Source organism: Nelumbo lutea, chromosome 7 (assembly GCF_056320005.1).
Source record: "Nelumbo lutea isolate HS-2025 chromosome 7, American lotus-T2T, whole genome shotgun sequence".
NCBI lineage: Eukaryota > Viridiplantae > Streptophyta > Magnoliopsida > Proteales > Nelumbonaceae > Nelumbo > Nelumbo lutea.
The window spans coordinates 2,371,706-2,398,439 of NC_142690.1; the positions used below are offsets into that span (position 1 = coordinate 2,371,706).

The following is a 26,734-nucleotide window of genomic DNA, read 5'->3' on the forward strand; positions in this document are numbered from 1 at the left end:
AGTGCAAATTGGAATCAATCCTGATATTGTTGAAAATAAATGCATCTACCATGGAAGGAGAAGTTTACTAGCAATAATGAGAAAGTAATATATTTTCTGTTTATTTTTAAACCAATTTATTTGTTAAAATGACATTAAAATAATCAAAGGATACACTTTAGTATCCTTATTGTCTCTACAAATTAATGGCTTCTCCGAACAGGATGAGAGAACCCAAAAGGAATGAATAAATCAAGCTCTACATCACAAAAAAAAAAAAAAGAAACCCAGCAGCTTTGCACTGGGTTTTCCAGCCTCAATTCCGAGCTCTACATCCATTGATGCCAATTCCCTTAAATATGTATCTGATCCCCTACAACTTAGCCACCTATAACTGGTCCAAAAGTCAGAATGAACAGAAACATTATAACAATTTGATTCTGCTGCATTTAAATGGAAAGCAGACACAAATTATTCCTATAAATTAAAAGAGTATATTTCTTAAAATACCCTTATAGTTTAGCTAAGTGATTAAGTGTATCTTTACTGTTTGAAAATTGACTATCGTTATCCTTATTGTTTCTGACAATTGACTAATACTTCCTTTACCGTTAGCTTCCGTTAAAAGAAAGACAAAAAATACTGTTTTATCTTTTATTCTTCTTCAAAATTTCAAAATAAAACAATAAAAAGGAAAAAATGCTAGTTCATCAAAGCCTGAACCACATTTATAGGAACATATTTGGTTCCAAATGACAAGAATCCTAAACTCTATAATCAGAGAAGAGCATGTTTCCCATCTCACCCAATAACACCTACTGTCAAGAGAAGAAAATAGCGCAGTAACAAAGTGACAAGAGTGGAAGTGATTCGGAGATGGATCAGTTACGGTAGAAAACATGTGTTATGAGAAGACCTCTCTCAACTTGTACTCTCCTCCCTCCCCCTTTCCTGTTTCTTGTTAATCATGACGGTCAACCATTTGGAGATGGAACCGTGGAAAGTCCTGCCTTTCCCTAAATCCAATAGGTACTTAGAGACCACCGGCAAAAATAGCATATACCCTTTTGTACATGTTTTTCTCCTGCATTCTTTGTTAGATTTAGGGTTTTTCATCCTCAAGGAAATCAATCATTTTCCATCTGATGCACTTTTCAGCAAGGATCGTGAGAAATTGTTGATGGATTCTAATATTTAAACTATTTTACCATAAATTAGGGCATAAAAATTTGTATAAAAAATGTCTACTGCCGGTGTCGCTCTTAGTCTGATTCATAAAGAGTGTATTTTTCCCTAGGTATTTCCATGGTCGGTTAGGTCCTTGCTCCGATGAATCTATACTAATTTACCTAACAATTGCCAGTTCTTTGATTCTCATGCATGTATTGGAGCCTGAATCGATTGCCTCAATGAAGCTAAGGATACAAACCTCCAAAGGCTTTGTTGTAAGTAGACGCTAGTTTTTGGGGTAAGGAGTTGGCGTGGAATGATTGTCTTGTCCGGGATTATGGAATTGCCGATGGAAATGTTTTGCATTTAGTTTTTCAAATGGGATGGAATTTGAATTTCATGGTGAGAGGTTTAGAAATAGAGTTCTGATGTTAACAACTCTGCATTGGGATCAACCCCTCTATTGTACTCCTCTCCCTCTCTATGCTCGACAACCGACAAAGCCATGTTTCCTCTGAGAATCCTCGAATTGATGAAACCCCCCCTTTTAGCATGAGCTGATTCTCATGTCTTATTATTCTGTGTTTGAACCCAACAAGAAAAAAAAAGGGGAAAAATGTAAAGGGTAAAATTGGATTTAAAAAAAAATATCAGGTGTGAATGAGTTTTGATGGAATATTAATGGACTTTAACCCTAAGGGTAAAAATTAGTCAAATGTCAAAAGCAATAGGGATAGCATTAGTTAATTTTCAAATAGTAAGGTAGACTTAATCAATTAGCTAAACGATAAGAATAGTTTAAGAAATTTATCCAAATTAAAATAATTCCAATAGAATCATTCACAAAACTAATCCAAACCGATTCAAACTAGATAGGTCAATTTTACTTAACGGTATCTTAAATATCTAATAAATGACAAAGGGACGGCCAAATTTTCCACAGGTTGTGTGTCCAGTAACTCCGGTCCATCTGCACATGTACCTTTAAACGGTAAACGAGAAACGACTGAACAACCCTCAAAGATATCAGATACATGGTTCGCTGGTCTAATTTTAGTTTTTTCGTAGAATTTTGATGTGATGGGAACACGAGAGGTGTACGAAGAGAAACTTAGGTCTGGTAACCTGTACCACGACCCTACCATAAACCCCGGCCTCGGCTCCCCGCGCTGCCCTCGTTGCCTCTCTCTCTTAAATCCTAATTCGGTAAAGCCCAAACCATGCTGCAGCTCAATTGTTCGATGAAATTACTGTATAGAGAATTTATCTGTATTCTTTATTCGTATTGAACCAGGAAAACGGAGAGTGGACTATAACTGCTGTCTTACACGATGCAACTGCGGTGGTATGTTCTGGTTTTTTTTTCTGTTAATTAGCATCATATTCGGCATAGGGAAATTGATGGTTTATATGATTAGATGAGTTTAAGAGGTTTGCAGGCAACTAGGTGGAACTGGATAGACTGAAGATTTGATAGAGGGGGATTTTGGTTTATATCATTTACTACTATATAGTTGCTATGACGCTGTTTCTGATCAGTGGTTAAGAGAAATATACATTTGTTGTTGAATGGAAAATGTGGAATAGCAGTTTGTAGAAATTTGGTTGACTGTTTTTCGGTTCATGTTCCTGTCAACCAAGAATGGCCAATTGACGGGAAAATATCACAAATCCTGAGTTGCTTGAACAGTCCAAGTAAGGAGTTGGGTGGATTTTTGGGGTTATCTGGTTGATCTGCTGTTGAGTTATTTTTATTATTATTATCTAGAAATGTGCACATACAAGTACTTAGAACGAGATGTTTTATGCTTCATTTTTTTTTCTATTTTATTTATCTGTTGTTCTATCTATCAAATAGGCTGGTTCTGGTGCCGGTGCCATGCTTAGCGCAGTTCATGGTTTCAATACAGGTAGAAATAATTTTCTCTTTTTGTAAACCTTTATAAATTCTCAAGAGTGTTTAATTACGTTCATTTCATTTCAGGAATCCCATATGTCCAGAAATATGTGAAGGGGCCTAAGTGGCTTCCTTTTCTTATTGGGGTATTTTCTTTCATCCATTGTTTCTATTTTAATACTATAACTTTATATATGCTCTTAAGAATGTGCTCTTGTTATTATTTTTGTGGTATTGACTACATGTAAACAAACTTAATGGTGTCTTCTACTCTTCTTTGCAACAGCTTCCTCCTCTACTTGTATTTTCAGCTGCCAGTGCTGCATTTGGAGGTACCATGCTTGCAATTTTAATGCAACATTTTAACTTTCTTTTATTGGCACTTGAGAAATTAGTTTGTTATAGGAAAAATTTTCCTCAACCTGCGAAGTTTTGGATTATGTTTGTATCAGACTCCTTATTCTTTCTTTTTTTTTTTTTTTTTTTCTGGGCAAACTTGGGAGAGGGGTAATGGGTTGGATTATATTTGCATCAGACTCCTTATTCTTTCTTTCTTTTTTTTCTGGGCAAACTTGGGAGAGGGGTAATGGACAGAGAAGGCAGTATTAGGTCCCAGCCTCCCAGGTCAGTGGGAACTATATCCACTTCCTTTCATCAGCTCAAATATCTGGCACCTTAATGTCCTTTCCATGTTATTTCTTGATATCTCTTATTTTGTCAACCTATGATGCCAAGTTGTCAGTTTAGATATGCTTATTTGGACTTTCTTTTGGTCACATCATTTGATCGGGATATGGAAAATTATATTTCATTCCTTTTGCTAGTGAAATTCTTGGCATCATGATATGATATCCAGTGGGCCTTCTTTTGAAGGAGCCATGTTACAAAATTCTTGGCCTCACTTGATTGTGGGAAGTAATTACACATTTACAATTTGCTGATGATACGAATTTTTGGGGAACTTAGGGCGATTCAAGATGTGAGAAATCTAATGAGGATATTAGAGATTGTGGAAAGAATCACAGATTTGAGAATCAATCTGGCGAAATGCAGCTTGGTGGGTATTCAGATCAAGGACAGAGAGTTGGAGGAATGTGCAGCAACCTTAGGGTGTGGAATTAGATGGTTGCTGATCAAATACTTAGGGCTACCTCCTGGGGGCAGACAACCCTCAAGATGTATCTTCTTGGGAGGTGGTGGTTGAAAGATTTACTGAAAAGATGGACAATTGGAAAAAGAACTACCTTTCCTAAGGTGGAAGACTGACTTTAATTAAATCCACCATGTCCAACATCCCAATCTATTACTCATCAATGTTTAAAGCCCCAGTGAAATTGTGCAAAGAATAGAAAAGATAATTAGTGGCTTTTTCTAGGACCTAGATAATGATAAAAAGGACCATCTCATGGGGGGGGGGGGGGTTTAAAGCTAAAGAGGAGAGTGATTTAGGAATTGGGAGGGCAAAGGAAAAAATTTTGGCTTTTTTGGGTAAAATGGTTGTGGAGGTTCCCCAAAGAGGAGACACCGTGGAATTCAGTAATTAAAGGCATACACGGGATACACCCAAATGGGTGGGATACATGCCTTGCTAGAAGTATTACTTTGAAGAGCCCTTGGAAAGCAATTTTGACCACCTTCCCCACCTTCTACAACATTTCTTTTTTATGATTAAAGAAATAAAACAAAATTTATTAAAAACGAAAAAACATACATAAGAGAGGTGGCAAGCAGTCACCAACAAGACACTAGGCAACTAGCCTACACAAAACTCAAAACAGAACAACCTAAAATAAAAACACAAAAAACGACTTCCCTCATAACCAAACATCTACCACCCCCATCAACCTAGCCCCACAACAAAGACAAAACAACAAAAATGGGAGAAAAGACAGGTGACAGCCTCCATTAATCCTCCTCCTCGTGCACATCTGATCTCCCATCATCTGCTTCATTTCAAACCTCTTCTTCTTCCCCCACGATAATTTTCTTCAAACTCTCCCCACAATAATGTTCTCCCACACCAGTATCACCTGACTCTGACGCCTTCGTCTTGCCACCCTTTCTCTTGTAGACCTTCTTGAATTTTTGTGTGGGACCAGATCCAAATAATCCAAGCTTCAACCTAGAGAAAACTTTAGTTACATGGATAGTGTGCATCTTGCTAGAAGTCTGAGACTTCTTAGGACCCAACCCAACCTCATTAGCTTCACATCTTTTCTCTCTCTTCCTTCTGCGACCCAGATCGGCTCCCAGCTTACCCACTACAGTCTCCCCAACACAAGCAAGAATCTCAGTTGAAAACTTGTCTTCACAGATGGACTTGTCATCTACATCTCCGATAGGGCCATCCTCTTGGATAGCAACAGAAACTTTTTTCTTCATAAAATTGATCAGATGTTTCTCTTATACCCCCACCTTCACCCCTTCTACATCCTCTTCTGAAACTCTTGTACGTGGTTCCACCAAGGAAAGGTTGGAATCTTGAGATGGCCAAGTATTTTCGCCCTGATCCTGCATCCTTGAAGACAAACCAGACTTACCATTACGATGATCATCACTGGAACTGATGAGCTTCTCCCCATCATCTTCAGGGATCTACGTGCCCTCTTCGTTGTCTCTCGAGCTCTCCTTGACCCACTCCTTTTTTGTTTAATTTTCAACACTCTCCTCTTTTTAAAAACAATTCTTCTTTTATCGACTGGTAACTTAGAGTCTTAGACAACTGGTTTCAGCCTCCCTTCCTAGTTATTCGATGCATAAAATGCTGAAACCCACTCAAGCCACAATCCACCTTCTCTTCCCAGACCCGCCTCTTTACCCTTTTGACCATCCATGTGCCCCACCTGACCCAATTGCACCTCATCCCTGAAGCTTTCCAAGGAGAGTGTTCCCAAGGCAAGAAACAGAATGTCACATGGTTGGGACACCCAAACCTCTTCGATTCCCAACTACCACCACACTTGTTGAGACCCATATCACTGACCTCCTTGGGGGAAACAATTCCTGAAACTCCCAAACTTCCCTTGTCTTCAACCATCGCTACCTCCAAGTCAGTCTGACTGTTGGGCTTCCAATCTGCAACACCAAGTGACTGCAGGTTTTCATCGTTCATCTTCCCCCACGAACCAATGTTCTCCATCCATCTCCTTTGATAAGAACCTTCAACCACAAGCCTCAGATCATAAATCTCTCCCACAGACCGCAGAGCAAAGAAGAAGGCACTAAATGGATCTCATCCACTTCAACCAAGATACGAGCACAGACAAGATTCCTCCAGGAATTGTCTTTGGATCAACGAATCTGAGTCCTCCATAGGCTTCTCCCACTGCTTCAAAAGTTTGAAAACACCATACATGAAGAGGAATACCGAAGATGTTAATCCAAACCAAGCTTGTTGGTCCTAAATCTCTGAGAGTGCCTACTGGTGGATTCCATCTTCCAATCCTCAGGTCAGGAGATCAAAGTTGTTTATGTTCTCAGTATATGTCATCTGCTTCCTCATCTTTGAAGATGAACAAGAAGAAACCCCGTTCAGTTTCCTCACTTAAAAGAAACTCTTTGGCCTCCAAGCAGCAATTGCTCATTCCTTCACAGGTTCCTCGTCTGGGTCCGAGTTAACAAATCGACCCCCCAAACTCATTGAGCAATCTTAGTCTCCCCAACAAACTCTCGTTTGAACTCACTTGCACATCCCTAACAGCCATTTTTTTTCCGTTCTTCACATGTTTATTGGCTGCACCTACAGCCATTTCAAAGATTGCATGCAAATGAAAGAACTAGCAATGGTACACATGAAAATTTGAACAACTTATTATCCATTTGGAGAGAATTTCACAGAATAAAACAACGAAGGTAGAACTATCACTTCAGTAACCGACAAATCTTGACTGCAACAGTTGAAAGCCTCCTCTGCCTCATAGCCTCCCTAAAGTTATTTCCTACTTGTCCAGAGGTATTGAGAGATAAGGACATCAACATCTTGGTAGAGTGGGTTTGAGGATAGGTTCTTTGAATTGGGGTTCTTCTTTGGCATAGGGGTCTTTTATCTTTTGACTTGTCAAGATTTCACCCTTCGATATTTCTTTCTTTTTCTTTTCTATTTTTTGGGACTTCCCTTTCTAAGCCCCTCCTTTTCCTTTTATTGCTTTTCTACTCTTTAATGTTTTTTTTTTTGATAATTGAAAAGTTACTTTTTTATCAATAACAGAGCATTTTATTAATTAATTGAGAAAATTACAGAGCAAGGGAGCTAAAAACTCTTAACTCTCAGATACAGCCAAGATACACCCAAAATATAAGAGCAATTACAACTGAGCCCAAAAAATAGAGTTTCTGTTCACCCCTTGCTTAGCTAGACCATCTGCCAATGAATTTGCATTTCTCTTTACAAGTACATTGAACTTCAAGCTTCTTAGTTAGCCACTTAAATTTCCTCTTTTCATTGTTGTAATTCCAAAGCCTAGGGTTGTCCTCTTTTAGTCAGTTCACCACAATTTCAGAATATCCTTCTATGATCAGTTTGTTGATGTTCATGTCTTTAGCCCTTTGTACCCCTTCTAGAACTGCTAGCATCTCAGCCCTCAAGGAGTCTCCCACCCCAGTTGGACCAGAAAACATAGCTAACAGATTCCCTTTTGCATCTCTTATAACTCCCCCTATTCCGGAGGGCCCTGGGTTGCCCATACTGCTGCCATCAAAATTCAGTTTAGTAAACTTGTGAGGTGGAGAGTACCAACAAGAACTTGAGACCTTCTTAGCTGAGACTGATTCTGCAATTTCCTTCCACTTTCTTAGCAACTCATCTACTGAAAAATCTGTAACTCATCTACTGAGAAAAGTTACTGCATTATCAATATGCAAACAAAGTTACAACACCCCAAAGAGAGAAACAAGGTGTGACCTCTCTTGAAAGTAAAAGAAAGTGTAAAAAACCACAGTACACTATAATCAAATCATTACAAGGTTGCCCAGTACAGATGTTCCCTCAAGACCCCTTGTTTAGTGAGACTAGCAGCCATAGCATTTTCTGACCTTCTTACCCAACGTGAACTAACATGCATGTTGCTTGTTAACCAACTTGCCTTTAGGAAATCCTTGTATCACCAAATTACTGAGCTTGGGTTCGTTAACCAGCCCACAACCACCTTAGAATCTCCTTCAATTAGGAGAGGCTCCACTCTTATTTGATTTGCTATCTGAATACCTTGTAGAGCTGCCAATAGTTCAGCCTTGACTGAGTCTCCTATTCCCATTGGACCAGAGTATAAGGCTAAGATGTTGATGTCCTTATCTCTCAATACCCCTCCTTTTTTTTGACCAATACCCCTCCTGTGCCTAAGGGGCCAAGATTTCCTTCACTACTGCCATTAAAATTCAGTTTAACCCAATCTTCAGGTGGCGGGGTCCAATCTACAATGATCTTCCTGGAGGAGCTACTTGCCATTTCTGACTAGTTTCTCCAAAAGTCATCCAAGGAAACACAACAGAAAGAATCCAAGGTTTTCAGTAAGTTAATTGCCCTTATTAGGATACATTCCTTGACAAGTAAGAGACTTTGTTCTTTTTCATGAAAGATTCTTGCATTTCTTTCTTCCCAAATTGTCCAAAGTACAGTAGCTCTAATACATTTCCACATAGTCCTCCCTCTTCTAGTGGGCCATACAAAGGTCAACAAATCAAAAAGCAGACTTACATATAAAGGTCGGTTCCACCTACATCCAAACAAGGCAAAAATCCAATCCCAAATAATAACAACAAAAGAACAGGAAATTAGTAAGTGGAAGCAATCCTCACCATTGGCTTTGCAAAGAAAATACCAATTAGGGGATAAGCACATGAAAGGATTTTTTCTTCTACAATAGTCTAAAGTATTAATTTTCCCATGAAACACTTCCCAAAAGAACAAAATAACTTTAGGGGGAATAGGTCTAGTCCAAAACTCCTTAATTGGACAAACACCTTGAACAGGGGAAGAACAAAGGGCCTTAAAGAATGAAGCACAAGTAAAGAATCCTTTGGGGTGGGAGACCAAATCCTCATATCTGGCTTTAGAGGATCCAAACAAACACTATCTAGGACATGAAGAAGTTTCAAAACAACATCATGTTCAGCATCTCTTAAACCCCTACGGAAGCCAAAATTCCAATTCAAAGGTAGAGGGGGAAAGGGGAGGGAAGAAAGTGGGAGACAAGCTTATGCTTAAACAAGGAGATGGAGTATAGTGAAGGGAACATGTCCTTGAGAGCTGAATTACCTACCCAAACATCTTCCCAAAATAAAATAGAGTTCCCTAAATAAGCATCATACCTGACAAAGTTTAGAAAAAGGGGCAGGATACTATAAATTGCTTTCCAAGGAGTGGTCAAAGTATCCCAACAAGAAACTCTAGCATCCCATTTGTTTTCCAGACAGCCATCAATACTAGCTATCACCTCATGTGGTCATGCCACAACCTCTCTCTTTCCAAAGGCCACCTCCACAATCACTTACCTAACAATGCTACATTCTTTATAGCCAAGTTCCCTATCCTCAACCCACCCTCTTCTTTTCTCCTACAAACTATCTCCCATCTTATTGAGTGATCATTTTTCTCCTCCCTAGGCTCCCAAAGGAAGTTCCTCATTAATTTCTCCAATTTCTTTTCCTCCCCAGAGGGTATCCTAAACACAGAAGATAATAAACTGACAAATTAGCTAGAGTGGCTTTAAGCAAAGTTACTCTACCTCCTAGAGATATGTATCTCTCTTTCAGGTTAGCCCCTAGGGAAAGCCCAAGATAAGACAAGGGCCAAGAAGCTAATGACAACTTAAGCACTGAGCCACAAACTCAATAAACCCTTCATCTAGGTTAATCCCTAACACACAGCTTTTGTCCAAGTTTATTTTCAAGTCAGAGACCCCTTCAAAGTAACTTATTAAATCTTTAAGATTCCTCTCTTTTCTTAGGTCAATCCCCTCACTAAAAATAATAATATCATCAGCAAATTGGAGATGGGTCACTGGGACTCTATTTCTTCCTATCCTCCAACCTCTAATTGCCTCTTCCCTATCTACCTTTGAGAGTAGCCTACTGAACACATCTACTGTCAGGGTAAAGAGAAAGGAGGAAAGGGGGTCACCTTGCCTTAATTCTCTAGAGGTTGGAAAGAAGTCCTTAACCACACCATTTACTAGAATTGAAAAATGAACAGAACTAATGCAACCCTTCATCCAATTGCACCACCTATCACCAAAACACAATTTCCTCAGGACCTCAATCAAGAAGTCTTTTCTAAATCTTGGTAGCTTGATCTCCTCATTTCCTCCACACATTTATTGGCTATGAGTATTTGATTAGAAATTTGTCTCCTTTGCACAAAAGCCCCTTGAGCTTGGCTTATTAGAGGAGGTATTACTGCTTTAAGCTTTAAAGACGAAACCTTAGCCAAGATTTTGTAGATATTCGTCACCAAGCTAATCAGCATAAAATCCTTAGGGTGTTGCGCATCTATGTTTTTCGGAATTAGGGCTAGCAAAGTGGCATTGACTCCTGGGCTCACTAAATGTATTTCTGCAAACTCTCTAACGACCACAAGTAAGTCTCCCTTCACCACATCCCAATAGTCCTGATAAAATACCATGGTAAAACCATCTAGGTCAGGGGCTTTTATCTATCCATTAGGAACACTGCCTGTTTTATTTCGTCTTCCACAAAATCTCTCTCCAACCATCTGACATTTTCCTCACATTGCCACTCAACTCCTTCCACCCTAGATATGTTATTCAAAGGCTTTCTCAATGAGGATTTAAAAAAAAATATCCACAAATCTCCCTACAATTTCTTCTTGATTTGTTACCTCTTCACCCTCAATTTTGAACTTTGCCATAGAGTTCTTTCTATTTCTTCCATTAGCTAAGGCATGAAAGTACTTAGTATTCACATCCCCTTTATCTATTTATGTCTAGACTTTTGCCTCCAAGATATCTCCTCTCAATAAAACTTCATCCAAATCCACCTTGAGTTTTCTTCTCATCCCTCTTCCTTGCTCATCCAAAGTTCCTTGAGATTCTTTAATACTGAGCCCCTTAACCCTAGCTATCAATGATGCCTTTTGTTCCTCTGTTCTGCCAAAATGGTCGTTATTCCACTCTTTTATCTTGGACCTCAACCTCAGTTTTTTATGAAATTTGACTCCCTGCCACTTGACCTTTCTTAAGTCTTCGCTCCACCACTCTTTCACTTTCCGCACAAATTCAGGGTGATTTAACCATATGTTTTCAAATCTAAGAGGGCGAGGTCTTGATCCTAAGATTTCCGGGCTTAACTTGATAGGGCAATGATCAGAGGTTACACTAGGTAGAGCCCTAGCCACCAAATCTCTCCATTGGTTTTCCCACCCTTCATTGAAAAGAAATCTGTCTAGTTTGGAGCAAAGTGGGTTTTCCTGAAAGTTGGACCAACTGGAGTCGGCTAAAACAAAAGATGGTTACTCTTTATTGTACTTTTTGATTAACGCTAAATTAAAAGTTCTTCTACTGCAGGTGCCATCTTGTGTGTTTGAGCTGTGAACCTGTGATATATGTTCCACTTCCCACCATTATCTATATCTGGAGTAATTTTACCAATACTGCCCTTGGTTCACCCATTTTCATACTATTATCAGATTTGTTTTTCAGTGTTTGGAGATACCTTCAGTTTTTTCATATTTTAGTTGCTGAAAGAAGTTTTTCTTTAGGTTTGTCTAATGAAAATATGGTCCGAGATCTTTATTATCAAGTTCTTATTTTCCTTTTTTTTAGTTTTAGGGAATACCAATTGATTTCATTGAATTTTGTCCTTTCCTTAACTGCGACAGTGCAAGTGTAAGGAGTGAGAGAAAACATGGTTCCTAATCATGCTTTCAATGGAATTTTCAGTCACTTGGGGTCAATGTTCCTAATCATTGAAAAGGACGATTTTAGGTTTATGGAAAATTCCCTAGGTTGTGAGAAAGGAGAGTGGCCTACGAAATATTTAGGTTTACCCCTAGGTGATAATCTCATATCCGCAAATTTTTGGTCTCTAGTGGGGGAAAAGATTGAGAAGCACTTAGTTGGGTGGAAAAGGAACTACATCTCGATGGGGTGGGGGGGGGGGGATAACTCTTATTAAGTCTACCCTTGCAAATCTTCCAATGTACTCAGTGGTTTAAAAGGCGCGCCTAGGTGCACAGGCGAGGCTCATTTTAGGGTATGTGCCTCACCTAGGTCCTAGGTGCACGCTTGGTGCACCATGCACCTCAGCCCAGGCGTGCGCCTTTTGAAAATTTGACGCTTTTTTTCTTAAAAAGCAATTAAAATTATAAATCCATTATTTTTTGTGTGAGAACTAAGAACTTAACACCTAACATGGACTTGTTTGGACTTGCCTCGAGGGGTATGGCACAAATGCAGCTCGTAGAATCAGGAATGTAATATGTTTTACATTACATTAGCAACTTGAAGTCTGCAATTGAGTGAAAAAAGAGATTAGAGGTTTTACATGCTTGGCAATGTTTTATATGTTTGATTTTATTTTTAAATTCTCATTTGAATATGTTTTACATCTTATGTTTACGTATTTTAATTTTAGATAATAGGTTTTTTAAAACATTTATTTTAAAATTTAAGTTTATATTTTTTCATTAATATTATGTTTAATATTTTTTGATTTTTTTTGGCATTTTTTTGAATTTTCTGACATTTTTTTTTTATTTTTTAGCATTTTTTTTTTGTTTTTGCGCCTTGCTTCAATAAGGTTCGTGCCTTGCCTTGCGTCTTGTGCCTCAGGCGCAAATTGACCTCTGCACCTTTTTTGCGCCTTGCGCTTTTAAAACACTGAATGTACTACATGTCAATGTTTAGGATGCCACAAGGGAAAGTGAGGAAAATAGAAAAAAAAAATCATGAGGGATTTTCTTTGGGAGCCGGGAGGGAAAAAAGAAGGGCAATTTGGTTAGATGGAGAAAGGTGGTGAAATTGAAGGAAGAAATGGGATTGGGAATTGGTAATATTAAGTTGAATAGGCTTTGCTTAGCAAATGGCTGTGGAGGTTTCCAACGAAAATGAGAAATTATTGGCACAAAGTTGTTGCAAGCATTCATGGCATGTCAAGCAATGGATGAGATTCTGGATGTCTCTCCGTAGAGCTACCTTGGCTTCTCCCTAGAAGGCCATCCATGATTTTCTTCCTACCTTTCTAAATCATATCAGGTATGACTTGGCTTTTGGTCAGAAAATCAGATTTTGGGAGGATGCGTGGATTGGGGATGCCCCTTTGGGTGAGAGATTCCCTTCTCTTTTTAATCATTCCAGGTTCAAGGGTAGGCTTATTTCTGAATTCCTAAGTCATCATTCTCATCCTCCAGGGCTGAATTGGAACTTTGGCTTTAACAGGAACCTTAGAGTGTTTGAACTTCCTAGTGTGTCCAAGTTGTTAGGCTTGCTGAATTCAGTGTTTTTGGGAGAAGGTGGATCAGATTCTAGGGTTTGGGGCCCTAATTCTGATGGGCTGTTTTTTCGTAAATCCTTCTTACACTCTTTGGTAGCCACCTCCTCTTGTCCTTCTTTCCTAGTTAAGGAAATTTGGTACTCTCCTGTCCCCCCTAAAATTAGTGCTTTTTGTAGGGAAGTGTTTCATGGCTGTATTAATTACCTATGATCTACTTCAAAGAAAAAGACCAAATTGGTGTTTGTCCCCCAACTGGTGTCTTGTGTAAGTTGAATGGTGAGACTGCACTTCATCTTCTATCTCCTGCCCTTTTGTTAGCTTTATTTGGAATTGGTTTGCTTCCTTCTTTAGTTCCAGGTGGTCTTCTCCTTCCCTTTTGTTAGCTTTTAAGGTTGAAGATTTTTTCAGGGCTTAGGGTGTTATTTCCGCCTCTTCATCTACAAGACAGAAATCTGTTGAGACATGGTCTCTCCCAATAGATGGCTGGAAGAAGCTGAACTTTGATGGGAGTTGTGTGGGTAATTTGGGCCCCTTAGGCATGGCGAGGCCATTAGAGGTGAAGATGGAAACATCATTGTTCTATACTCCTGTCTTGTGTTACAGGGTGATTTGGCAAGGTCAGAGTTTCTGGGTATAGTACATGGGGTTGAAAAGGCAAAATAATTGGGTATTAATAGACGGATCATTGAGGGAGACTCGAAAACTGGGATAAAATGGTTGCAGAAGGAGGAAGGGGTGACATGACAGTTGAGGAATGAATCAAGGAGATTTAAATAGCTATCAAAGAACATGTCAATCCGAGTGAGATGGGTGAGGAGAAATGCCAAGACTCAGTATACTAAATGGGACAACGCATAGCCTCTTATGTCAGGCTATCTTGACAATTAATGTTGTTTGTCCATGTTTTTCATTATTTTAAGTTTCTTTATATGTTGTTCTGTAATTTCTTCAACTTTTGAAGACAAAAGTACTTTTTGAAGTGTTTTTAGCAGGACTCAATCTATTCTTCTCCATTGCACCATTATTTTTTTTTTCTTTGTGTGGGTAGGTTTATCTTATATCAAAGTCTGGGAGTTTTATTATCAGATTCTCTCCTGTCTTGCGGATCTCACTTGTGTGTCTTCCCCTTCTCTTTAAGGCATAGTTGAATGGGTTTTATCTTCACAAGAGTTTGGCAGTTAGAGTGTGCCCCTTTTGCCTATTAATAAATAAATGAAAATAAAATAATGGTTAAGTAGCTATTGTGACAAGATAGTAGTAGCAGCAGCAGCAGTAATTGTAGATATTAGACTGTATATTTCTTTTTCTAACTACTGTAAGTTTTCGGTATTCAATGAGCAGGTTTTGCAGTTCCAAAGTTTGCCCAGCTCTCAGTGACATCCTACTATGCTGCCTCAAGTGCTTCACACTATGCGATATCACACCTCACCAGATATGTTGAAAAGGGCCATATCTCTTCCAGTGATCAACATTAAAGATCAAATGATACATTGCAGGTGCACATGTATGTAATGGCTGTTCTCTTATGATTTTGTAACGTATCTCTTTATCTCATATTTCTTGTTTGACCTTTACGAGGCTTGTTGGTTAAGATGTTTGGCATCCAGTTGGTCATGATAATTCCACAAGCGTGTTTGAATCATCTTGCTCTTTGTCTGTTTCCTTCTCAAAATTCATATTCCAAATCTCCTGAATTCTATGATTCATAATAGTTTGACTTGATAATAGGCATCCCAAGGTGTTCTTTCACAGACCAACTTTTTAGCACAATTATGGCATTGCAACTTTGTAAATAGGAGTCCAACTGAGGTACTGAAAAAGGTAAAGTACCTAAAAAACTGAACCAATCAACCGGTACCATCCAATTGGTAATCAATCAACTGGTATTGATACAAATTCATGAGGATTTCTGATTGATCAAAGTTTTTCAGGTACCATACTTTTCCAGTATTATAGAAATTGCCATTCAGACATTCAGGGGGCATCTGGTTCGTTCCAGAATTAACTTTTATTTCAATTGACTATCAGTAGAAAAGTAAAAAAGTATGTTTTTCCATCTATAGAACAAATTTAATAAGTAAGCTGAACTGCTGAAGTGAAGGATGCTAAAGTAAAAAGGAAAAAAATAAAACAGAAGAAACTTACGACTGATGATAACATATTTTTTTGGCGAGTCAGAGACCCATCGGACAACCCAAATGCCACCTAAGGAGCAGGCAACTTAATAACTTATTCACTGAAAGATAAAGAAATAAGTCATTCAGTTCAGCTTCTTAAGCCATTAGCAAATAGCCAGTCTCAGCCTCAGCCGTTCTCCTAAAGCAAAGATAATATTGAATAGCCTTGGACAACTGCAATTGTCCATTTTAATGGAAAAACTAAATGACAGTACGCTAATATTTTGTCATTGTGGTCTCTTCTGTTAGAAGTCCCCAACTTGTCAAAACAAACAGCTGCTTGATCTGGTAAGCTTTCCCAGCTGGAAAATTCTGTTGTATTCTTGCATGTTTGCATTTGGAATCGCATGCTAGATTTGTCAACATATCAGCTTGTAGAGAACACTGATGTGGGCCCCACAGCTGTGGTCCCACTCTGTCCGTAGGGTAGAATGTATCTAGTCATAGCTGATGGTCAATCTATTATTCTGTTATTCTAGTTGTTATTTACTTTTCAGTTTTATATTGTTGTGTTATGATGTAAACACCAAGGGTAGATGTGTCCTTTCATGTAATTAGCATAACATATAAATATTAAATTGAAGTGGCGACAGCAGAATATTGAGATTCTGTTCTTCTCCTCAAGGCCTGTGTTCTACTGCTTTCTCACCACTCTTTCTCCTCTTTCTTCTTCACTTTCTCTTCTCTTCGAACCTGAAGTTTCTTAGTGATCAAGACTGATAGCAGTCTTGAACACCTACACAGCTATTTCATTCCCTTATCTAAGAATATTGTTTCATTTCCATTTCGAAATTCCTCACCTCTTGTAATTGGTTGCCCTATTCATGGACACCAGATCTTATTTTCCACGCATTGAATTAACATGAGGAAGCCACCGTCAATCAATACCTTGTTCCTCAAAGTCCTGCAGCAAGGCCATCAATTAATGCCCGGCCTTATCTCGCGTAAGTAGTGAGCATGTGCAAAATTTGCTATGTCTGCACGGTCATAGCTTACTCTGCAACCTGCACTTTCACCTTGATTTCCTCTCCATGCTCCGTGCCTCCACCCGCATTGAGTTGAAAGTTTAAACCTACCTCATCTTGGGGCTACTCATATAATAAGCATTCTTACCTTTGAACCCGATTCTCCCCAATTTCCGTGTCACATTGCCAGTTTCAACATGTTTATGAAAACTTTTGGATGGATGCGGTAGTTCTTTAATCCAAGCTTCCATCCATGAATCCTCCTTTCTTCTAGTGCACCTTTCCATAGCTCCCAACAATCAAGAGCAGGGGGTGGTACTTCACACAGAACATGGATGGTTGAATCTACAAATAAAGGTGACCGCAACAATTATGAGTGACCAGGTCCGACTTATGACTCTTATCAAGCAGGCTTCTGGCATGCCTCCATACCTTGTTAGGAGAGTCCTTGATGCCACCAAATGTTCAATAAGTCTCCACCTTATTTTTATCCTGGTAGGAGTTGATACTTCGATTGTAGTTATATGCCAATCTCCTATATATTTTTATCTACCAACATTATTCTCAGTATAGTTTTTGAAGGAGTACACATTATTCCCTGTATATTTTTATCTACCAACATTATATACCTTGAATTTTGTATATATTTGTATTGTACATATCTGTACCTGTACGCTTTTCAAACTGAGCCTTAGATTCCAAAAGGGTCAGCAATATGAGCATAGAACAGATCAAATATTTTTAACGAGTCCAATCATGGCTTGGGGTTGAGGTCCACGCTAAGCACATGTAGAGTAAACCGTCCTCCTATAGATGCGGGGGGGGGGGGGGGTGAGAGAGAGAGAGTAATTATGAGCTTTCATTGGTAGTCATTTTCTGTTTCTTTTTCAAGTCCCCCATTGTAAGGCAAGTGGGCATAATTCTTTTTTTTCAGATTTTTGTGAGGCTGATGAGACTTCTCTGTTCTCCGCAGATCTTCCTTGTTAGTGGTTTTCGGGCTTGATATATCATTTTCTCCTATGAACATATTCTTAAGGCATCTTTAAAATCAACATAAAATCCTTGTTTTTTTGTCTTTTTTCTTTTTCTTTATTTTTCTTATGACCCATCAAGCCAATGATGATGCTTACGCACAACTGGAATCAAAGCATGATGCCCAAGTGCAATGGCTAATAAAGTTTTTTACCATAAAATTTGAGATGTAGAAGTTTGGTAAAAAACAATAAGTTTGATCTAAAGAGAAGGAACAATGGTCTACAAAAAGCATTTATGCAGTTGAGAACTCAAGAAACAATATAAAGATTTCTTTAGAAGATCATTTAAGACTTGATCAATGAGACAGCTGATTCATGCACCCTATCGGGGTAGTGGAGAAGATGATGGCATAGCATTTTTTATGGTTTAGTGGAATTCAAATTGAGGTGAAAATTATTGGGTGGTGGCTTGAAGCCCACACTCCACACACACCGAGTGTTTTTTTTAAGTCAAAGATATCTGGATATTAAGAAAAAAAAAACAGAAAAAGGGCCCGGGGGGGGGGGGGGGAATAAAAGGAGAGAAATACATGTGAATTGTCATTAATTATCAATTTTAGGTGTTTTTAGGTTTTTTTCTTGTGAAATTAGTTAGTCGATAAATATGTGATATTGATTTTTGTGAGATGCTTTTAGGGATGTGAGAGACTTCAAGGCTCTCCACAGAATGTTCATTGGGTTTTAGGATTTTACATTATCTATATGTTTTCTCTTTTTTTGGAATTTTACATAATTTATATCTTGGATTTGGTTTCATGGCTTTTTCGGTGATTGATCAGATGCTGAAAGTATTTGACGAGTGTCTCTAAGAGAAACATCGCTGCTTGGGAGAGTGTTGTTTCGGGGAAGAGAATTTCTCTTCACCTCTCTTTTAGATTTAATCTTTCGTTGTAATCTTCATTTTTAACACAACAAATTTTATTAATTTTCTATTCATTTTATTTATTTTTTATCACTCCATTACTGTGCCAATAAAAAATAAAGTATTTGATACTTGCTTTAATTTTCCAAATCTTATAGAATAATTTTTCAAAAAGTATGTTTTTGAAAAATTTTCGTCCAAACAATTTTCATAGTAAAAAACTAAAAATATCAAATAGAAATATTACAGGTATAACAGGGCCTGGATTTTTTATTATTTTTTAATCTTCTAGGTATTCTTTCTGTTCTATTTGTAGTCACTCACAAAGCATATTAATTGCATGGTTTGGCTTTCAAGAAATAAAGACATCTTCGATTGGTATAAACCGAATCCAGATTAGCCCTATCACAGTAAGCCTTATGACCATTTGCATTTGTGAGAGAACCATTTGCGTTGTTGTTGAGGTGGCGTATGAGCCCTGACTCCCTGAGCTTGGAGTTAGACCAAACTATAAAGGATTATCTGAATGTAAGACGCTATAAAGCACACCTAATACAACTTTGGCGGTGGGTTACGATGTAGCAAATTAGTTTCATGGGTTAACTCCTACGTCGGGTGAGTTTGTTCTTGGGCCTTGGCCCCACCAGTGTTGAAGAATTTATATTGCATCAGGCCCAAGCTCCGGAGCTGGGCTCATTCAATCTAACAAAACTCCAACCCGAGCCCGCCCAAGTTACACCCCAATCCACTCAGCCCCACCTGTTTAAACCGAGCATTAGGATGCTCATTTACCAATTTCTAGTTTTCTTTATTATTAGGGGATCAATCTTATATTGGGTGAATTTGTCTTTGGCTCCTCCATCAGTACAAATCAGATGCTTGCACTGGGCCCGGGCTTCAAAGCCGGGTCCATCAAATTTTAACAAAATCCCAACCCAAGCCTGCCCAAGTTGTTCCACTACCCATTACCCACCTTGTTTGCGTCCAAGCAGTTAATATCCACTCTGAGGGCCATATATACACTATTATCTATTTAACGGGTTGACCCATTTAACTCAAATGGTCCAACCAGTGAGAATCATCACCTGGATAGAAAATTAGGCCAAGCGGTCGATCTCTGGTTTGTTTTGTAAAACACTGGTTCAAACCAAGGTTCAAAGGATCTGGTTTAAGGCTGGTCTACCCCTTGAACCACTTGCTGACCCGAAACTTCCCCTATAGAGGTGTATCGGGAAGGCTCTGGTACAGGCTGATACGTATCAATATTTTGAACTTTGGTTCAAACCGATAGCAAAGTAGGCTCTCGGTGTTGTAGTGGCCCTATGTGCATCATTTCTCCTCCAACTTCACTAATCCACTAATTGGAGGGGACAAAGCTGCATTATAATACCGGGAAAAAATCCAAAACAACTGTTAACATCATCTAACCTTCGCTGGATTTTGATGGTGACTTGTAAATGTTGATGTGAATGCCATCACAATCCCATTTGCTTAAGAAGAGAGATTAGATACCACAAAGACATAATATCTTTCTCCATTCTTTGGTGGGCACTGCCCAGTACAACTGAAGTCCAGCCTTTAACTGTTAATTTCATTGGCTTTGCACTATGCACCTCCAGTGGTAGTAGTCGATGTTTCTCTTTCCTTGGATCTCTCATAAAAAGTTGGGACCTTGGGATATGTCAGCCTCACAAGAGTACTGGATTATAAGGATATTGGACATATATATATATATATATATATATATATATATTTTAAACTTCATAACTTTAGGATGATAAATTATAGGGTAAATTGCATATTAATATCTGGTACTTTGGGCTATTCTCACTTTAGTGCCCGAATTTCAAAATGTAACTTGAACTTTCAAAAATGTAACGACATTAAATGACATGTGAAATAAAAAAAAATGCTTTTTAAATTTCTTCTAATTTTCTTTATCAACCAATTACATCCAATTCACCTTATCCTAACTCCTCTCTCTCTCCCCTAAACAAAGTCCTTGCTATTGCTGCCACTTCAAAATCCTTATTTAATTCTTACCAAAAAATCCTCATTATATTGGACGTCGAAGGACTGTTGGGAGGGCAACTGTGAGTTTGTGGAGCTCAATTGCTCAAGGGAATCTTAAGTGTTAAGGCACCGTTGATTGCTGCTCCTTACTAATCAATAAGGGAAAAATTGGAAATAAAAAGAGAACGAGAAAAGAAAATCGTCCATATCCATTCTTGGTGAGGCCGGTTTAATCGAATCATATTGATTTGGGGCATTTGTGATCATTGCACGGCTTGGGGCAATGTACGGGATGTCCCACAAAGTTAACAGTGGAAATTAATGCACAAGTGAAGCATGTGTACAATGTTGAGATGGCACTGCCCCACTTCATTAAGGATGATGGAGCTGGATCCACATTCGTACATTTGTTAGGGAGTCATTCGTACCTGATTTTTTTTGAACCCCTCCGTCCCCCCTCTCTTCATTCATGATCAGAAATGATGCTGTTGGCCTCAAATTTTCACATCCATTCACTTGGTTTACTATTTGTGAACCTACTGTGCCATGACGTGGCACAAATGACAACACATAATTTTAATACATTTATAATTTGAAGATGAAGAAGAAAAGGAGGGAGCCAGGGAGGGGATGGGGGGACAAAGGAGCTTAATTAGAATCTTCACCACATGATAAACTGTCCGATTCTCCATGTCTTTCTATGAACTAAAGATTGATTCGCCCAAATAAATTCTATTTTTTCTCATATTACTGCAAAAGGTTGAGGGTATCAGGTGGGTCTTTATCTTTAATCTAGCTATATGATTCACGAACACAGAAATTATCGTTATCTTAATAAATATGATTTCTGGCAAGGGTAAACCAAAACCTAAACTTTTTAAGTTAAAACCCTAATTACACTAGTGAAAATGAGAAATTAATGTTGTGAATCTGCTGAATTGACATCCTAAAATTATTAGATAAAAGGTTTGAATTTAAGGGATTAGAAGAAGCAAGCTGAGAAGGAATTGGGTGGAAGTAATAAAAAATGATTTTAAATGCCCCTAATTTAAGAAAGGATAAAATTGAATGACAAAGTATAATTTATATAATCGTTCCATGTAATTGTGATAAGGCTTAAATGATGATGATGAATGAATTAATCAGCATACACCAATTTCTCTATAACCCATTATTGATTTCAGGATCTTTTTCCATCTTAGGTAGAACTAGAATTTGGTGAATAAGACCATGGTTTTTAAAAATGACTCGGAGACCAAATCGATTAGGGGACTGGGTCGAATGGTCGGCTCATTTTGACAAAGAAATAAAAAATAAAAAACTGTCAAAACCGTTCGAACGGTTAACCGCCCGGGTCGGTGGTTTACTGACCAAAACTAATGGTTTTGGGCAAATTTCCGATTTTGGGGAAAATTGAAACCGGTCACCTAATCGATTCCCGGTTTTTCGATCCAGTTTTGAAAACCATGGATAAGACTAATGAGCAAATTAATAAAGAAAATGAGAAAAGAGATTGAATAGACAGTTAGAGAGATTGTGTTAGAAAAAAAAAAGAGAGAGAGAGAGAGAAAGAGAAGGAAGAAAAGATAAAGAACAGTTATTATAGAGACCATCATCTCCTCTCTTGTAGCATCACATGTTTGGCCTATTTGAATAATGTTAAACTGCAAGCAACCAAACAGAACCCACGGCTCCGACCAGTAGCTTTATAGTTTCTGCATAGTGGCATTGACTGCCAACGACTACTACCATCACCAAGACATGCAAGTGGATTGGTGTCACAATGTACAGGAGGCGCAAGTTAGAACTTAGAAGTATCCCATTCAGAAAACTGTAGAAATGTCTTACTCTTACCTCGTTTTGCAAAGTCTATAGGGGTGTGAGCCGGCATTTCTTAAATTCTCGACAGGCCCATTAAACAGTGGCCTCTTTTGTCAATTTTCCCAAGTGGTCCAGACCAGATGATAATGTATTGTGCTCTTTCATGCCTCCTGTCGTTCTTTCTTTCTTTTCTTCTTTTTCTTCCTTTCTTCTTCTTCTTCCACTTCTCTCGTGCTTGTTTTTTATGTTTGTTCTTTGCTTCACCAGTACACGATATGTTTCTTCTCCTAACTGCACCGATCAGTTGGTGGCTCCCTGCTTGATATTTCACCATGTCTATCTCCTTGCAGCTTAATTTTCTATTTATTAAATCAATTTGTTAATGTGATCAGTTTACTCTCTGAAGTATTCACACTCCAAAGTCTACACCACCAATTGCTTTCCAAATTTTCTTTGGCATAATTTAGTAAAGTTCCAAGGCTTATAAGTCCACAATATCGATAAGCTCATCAAATTCTTATATGAACCAGACCAAGGATTTCCAATTCCATTCGGATCAAAGCCAAATCCAGAGTCCTACATTAATTGATGCTACTTCAAAGCTTATCCATCGTTTAATACATTTAAATTCCAATGGACTATTGGGAATAGAACAAACGAGATCATGGAATGGAGCAATAATCAATCACAATATCAACAGGCCCAACTGTACCAAACTACCAATTAAAGAAGCCAATTGGGACCCACATTGTAAGTGGCTCCATATGTATTCAGCAGAGCCTGACCCAATTATTGATTTAGTGATCAGGTTCAAAACATGGGAACCTAGCCCCTTGGATATTGGGTTATATATCCAGATACCTATGGACGCCAGTAGAGAATACATTAATGACAAGAGGAATTCTACAAGCATACAATGAGGGCCCCCTCATCATAACAGCATTTAGAAGCAGGCCATCTAAAGCTGCCATGTGGCTAGTTAAGGATCAGGACTCACCATCAGATGGGTCGACCTAAATCACATTAATAACAACAGATTTGTAAGGTTAAACCATAATGAACTCAAATCCAGAATAAGAAGTCAGTCTGGCCAGGTCCTTGGCCATGAGGAGTTAAGAAACACCACTCCAAGTACAATAATCAATATCAGTCAGTCTATGTCTGTGGAGTGAACTTCAGAATTTGGTTGACTACAGGATTTCACCTAATTGGTATTAGTATGAGATTTGTCGTTGTTGAGACTCTACATGAACTTTTGATCATTAAAAGAACTGTTAAATTCTATCACCACAGTCACAGGAGGGCTCTTAATTACTGTTTCCAAACAGGGGGTTCTGTTTGTATTTGTTGTCTATTTTTTCTTGATTTTTGTCATTTTTGTGGAGTAGTAATTGAAGGATCCAATTCAACAATATCGTTTGTCAAACAACAAAACTACGAACGTATGAACTACTTTTCAATACCGTGCAATATAAATTTTAGGCAGAAAACATATGGCGATGGAGATGGACACATCCTATTATTCTTGCTTGTAAGTTGGGTAATGCATTTCCAAGCTCCATGATTATGACGTTTCCTAGTAAAGACTAAAAGGACGCAGTGGTGATATATATATATATATATGTATTTATTATGTTAACCACTACATTGGGTCAAATGAGTTATATATCACTGAAAAGGAAGCTTTTGAGTTGATGAATTCATCTACTTTTAAATGGGTCCCATGCATTCGCATCTTTTCTTATTAAGAGCAAGTTTACTCCCCTGTGGCTCTGGATTTTCCCTTTTACTACCTTGTGTTATGTGTAATTCCTCCTAGTTGGGGACCCAGTTTCGCCATCACACAGGCCTAGAGGTGGCAGTAGTAGACACTTCGCAATGGATCGGTTTGGAATTTGAATACCCAAAACTCGAAGTTAATTTTCTTCACCTTTGAAGTTTGAACCGACCCGATGATGAGTCATGAGTGTACAGCCGGGTTAGCCACTATAGTAGCTGGTTCTCAAAACATGTGTTGAACAATTAAAACAAAAGGGGGTGTCCTCTGGTAATTAATTAATTAAGAGGTCGACGACCCAACTCAGCCTGGAAGCCTGGAAGCGACCCAATTGGAAACCAACTTAAATTGAAGCTGGGTCTGGATCTGTAATAGTAGTTTTCTGGTCCTATGATGGTTCCATGGAGATTTGGTCTAAACTCTCCTTATTTATCCTTGGCATCCCTTTTATTGCATATGTAGTAGTGGAGTAGTTGAGATAAAGCAACCTTGTTTTACTGAAACATCAGCTGAGAGTTGAAGGGATTTAAAATTTCACTTTATGTAAGCCAAGACCAGTACAGTGACTCTAGTGACATCAGAACGATAATTACCGGAGATTCCACGTTTCATGAGTCACCCACTTGCATAGCTAAGTTTCAGTTAGAAGCAAAAGCTTTAATTTGTTGTTTGGGCTGAGCTCTTATGTTAAGCCCTAAACAAAGTATTCCATTCTAATTAAGAGACTGGCTAATTTGGACCTTATTGGGAAATGCAACAAGTACTCCATCCCCAACTTGAGCAACTCTACCCCAGTGAAAGCTAAAACCTCCTCCACATCTTGAATCTTACTGCATCTGCATCTGCTGCTGCTGCTACTGCCACTGTTGCTACTACCACTACTACTGCTCTATGTGTATGTATATGTACTAAATAATTAAATTGAAGGTCTGTATGCATTCCTGAAGGATCCAAGAAAGAAACACAGAGCAGTACTTTTATTAGATCCCAAATCTCCATTAATATCCGGGTTTTATTGAATTTGCAGGACCGGAGCAGAGGGAGAGGGAGAGAGGGAGACATGTTTATGAGTATATATCTTGATGGCTAATTAATCACACGTTTGAGCAAGCACTCATGCACACGTGCATAAGAAATGTATGTAAATGTACAGGAGGCAGGAGGCAATGATAAAAAGGATGAAATGTACATTAAAAAAAAAAAAAAGTCTTAAGAGTCTTAATGTCCATGTTCATGTGTTGCTTCAAAGTAAGCCACATAGTGCCTGGGACACATCATTTTCGTGGCCAGTTTTGTTATTTTCAAGCCATGAAAGCACCGGTACCACTGCCTCTCTGTTAGTGAGAGATGGGGTTTTAAAAAGAGAAAAAAAAAAAACAAAGACAGTGAGAACTCGCCAATGCTCTTACTAGTCCCTACCAACACTATTCTCACCAATCATGATGCTTCTTTAAAGGTGAATGATCCCATTCTGAATACACCACCCAATATGTTTGGACGACGAGTCCACATCACAGCCATCTGTTTTTCACTCAAGTCAGTTGTCAAATAACGGTCCCACAACCAGAAACCTATTGAGTGTTTTGATCATCACCTTACTAACTTGTGTATGTCAGGTTGTAGATCGAACAGTTGTCATGAGTTCCGTAATTTCCTTTTTATCTCATTCAACTCTAGTTATTGCTTAATCGTGGCCTCAAAACTGCCAGCAATGGGGGTTTCTTCAAACTCTAGTCTTGACTCCGACACGCATTGGCTTTAGCTATCAGAAATTAGCTATGGTTGCCAAGCTAATTTAGTTAACAGGATTGATCGATTCAGTCCGTGACGATAGCCATGGATATTCAATTCAGAATTCCCACAACTCCAAGGTGGACTGGAGGACATTGTTCTAGCTACTTGGTTCGAACAACCTACTTTTGGATTCACTTTCCAACTCGACCCGTTTCGGCCAACCAGTTTATCACATTTACGTGACTGTTTTACCATTATGGAAGCTTAATTTACCTCCTCAGACCCAGAACTGCAACAGGAATCCCCACCTCATTTTTGGCAGTAATTTTAAGTTTCCTTGGTTCATATGGAGTAGTAATTTAGATTTTTCTTTCTAATCAGTAATTCCCGCTCCTACCTTCTCTTTCTCTCTGACATTTCTGAAGCAAGCTTAAAACCCACATAAAGAGAAAAAGGAGTATATATTTAAAGAGGTGCAAGCAATGCTACCAGCTACCTGCAACTGTCATCGAGAAATTTAGTTTCTTTCTGCTTTCGGCAGAGCATCAAATTTTATTTTATGAGCAATAGATGCCATTCTTGATTTGTTTACCATCATCTGTTCTTTCTCCTTTCTGTTGCACTGATTCAGAAACACCACTCCCATAATCCGGTCGATCCACCGATCTTACTCGCTGCCCTCTACGATAAGTTCAATACAATGTACATGCCAAGCAACACTACCCACGTCACAGAATTTTCATATATACATGGCACTTCTGAACAGTTCTGCAGAGAGAGATAGAGAGAGAGGGAGATTGCACTTACATGGTTCCTGCTTATAATTAAAGTTTTATCTTTTTCAACCAATTTAATGGAA

At 38.5% G+C, this 26,734-nt stretch overlaps 1 protein-coding gene across 2 annotated transcripts; it reads left to right on the top strand.

Annotated features, from left to right (window-relative positions):
- Positions 1–1,284: 1,284 nt before the first annotated feature.
- LOC148844605 (uncharacterized) lies at positions 1,285–18,671 on the top strand. Of its 2 annotated transcripts, XM_088955089.1 has the most exons (8): positions 1,285–2,140; positions 2,218–2,355; positions 2,444–2,494; positions 3,008–3,059; positions 3,134–3,192; positions 3,333–3,378; positions 14,834–14,996; positions 18,448–18,671. In XM_088955089.1, exons 2-7 carry the CDS (start codon positions 2,230–2,232, stop codon positions 14,965–14,967), a joined length of 468 nt encoding a protein of 155 aa, XP_088811215.1. In that variant the 5' UTR covers positions 1,285–2,140; positions 2,218–2,229; the 3' UTR covers positions 14,968–14,996; positions 18,448–18,671. The 2 variants fall into 2 exon arrangements, with proteins under 2 accessions (XP_088811215.1, XP_088811213.1); XM_088955087.1 differs by lacking the exon at positions 18,448–18,671 and having other exon boundaries at positions 14,834–15,134.
- Positions 18,672–26,734: the final 8,063 nt, after the last annotated feature.

Coding starts and splice junctions, on each gene's coding strand:
- LOC148844605 (XM_088955089.1), top strand. CDS start 2,230: ATGGGAACACGAGAGGTGTACGAAGAGAAACTTAGGTCTGGTAACCTG. Junction 2,356..2,443: donor CTCTCTTAAATCCTAATTCG/GTAAAGCCCAAA, acceptor GTATTGAACCAG/GAAAACGGAGAGTGGACTAT. Junction 3,193..3,332: donor GGCTTCCTTTTCTTATTGGG/GTATTTTCTTTC, acceptor TCTTTGCAACAG/CTTCCTCCTCTACTTGTATT.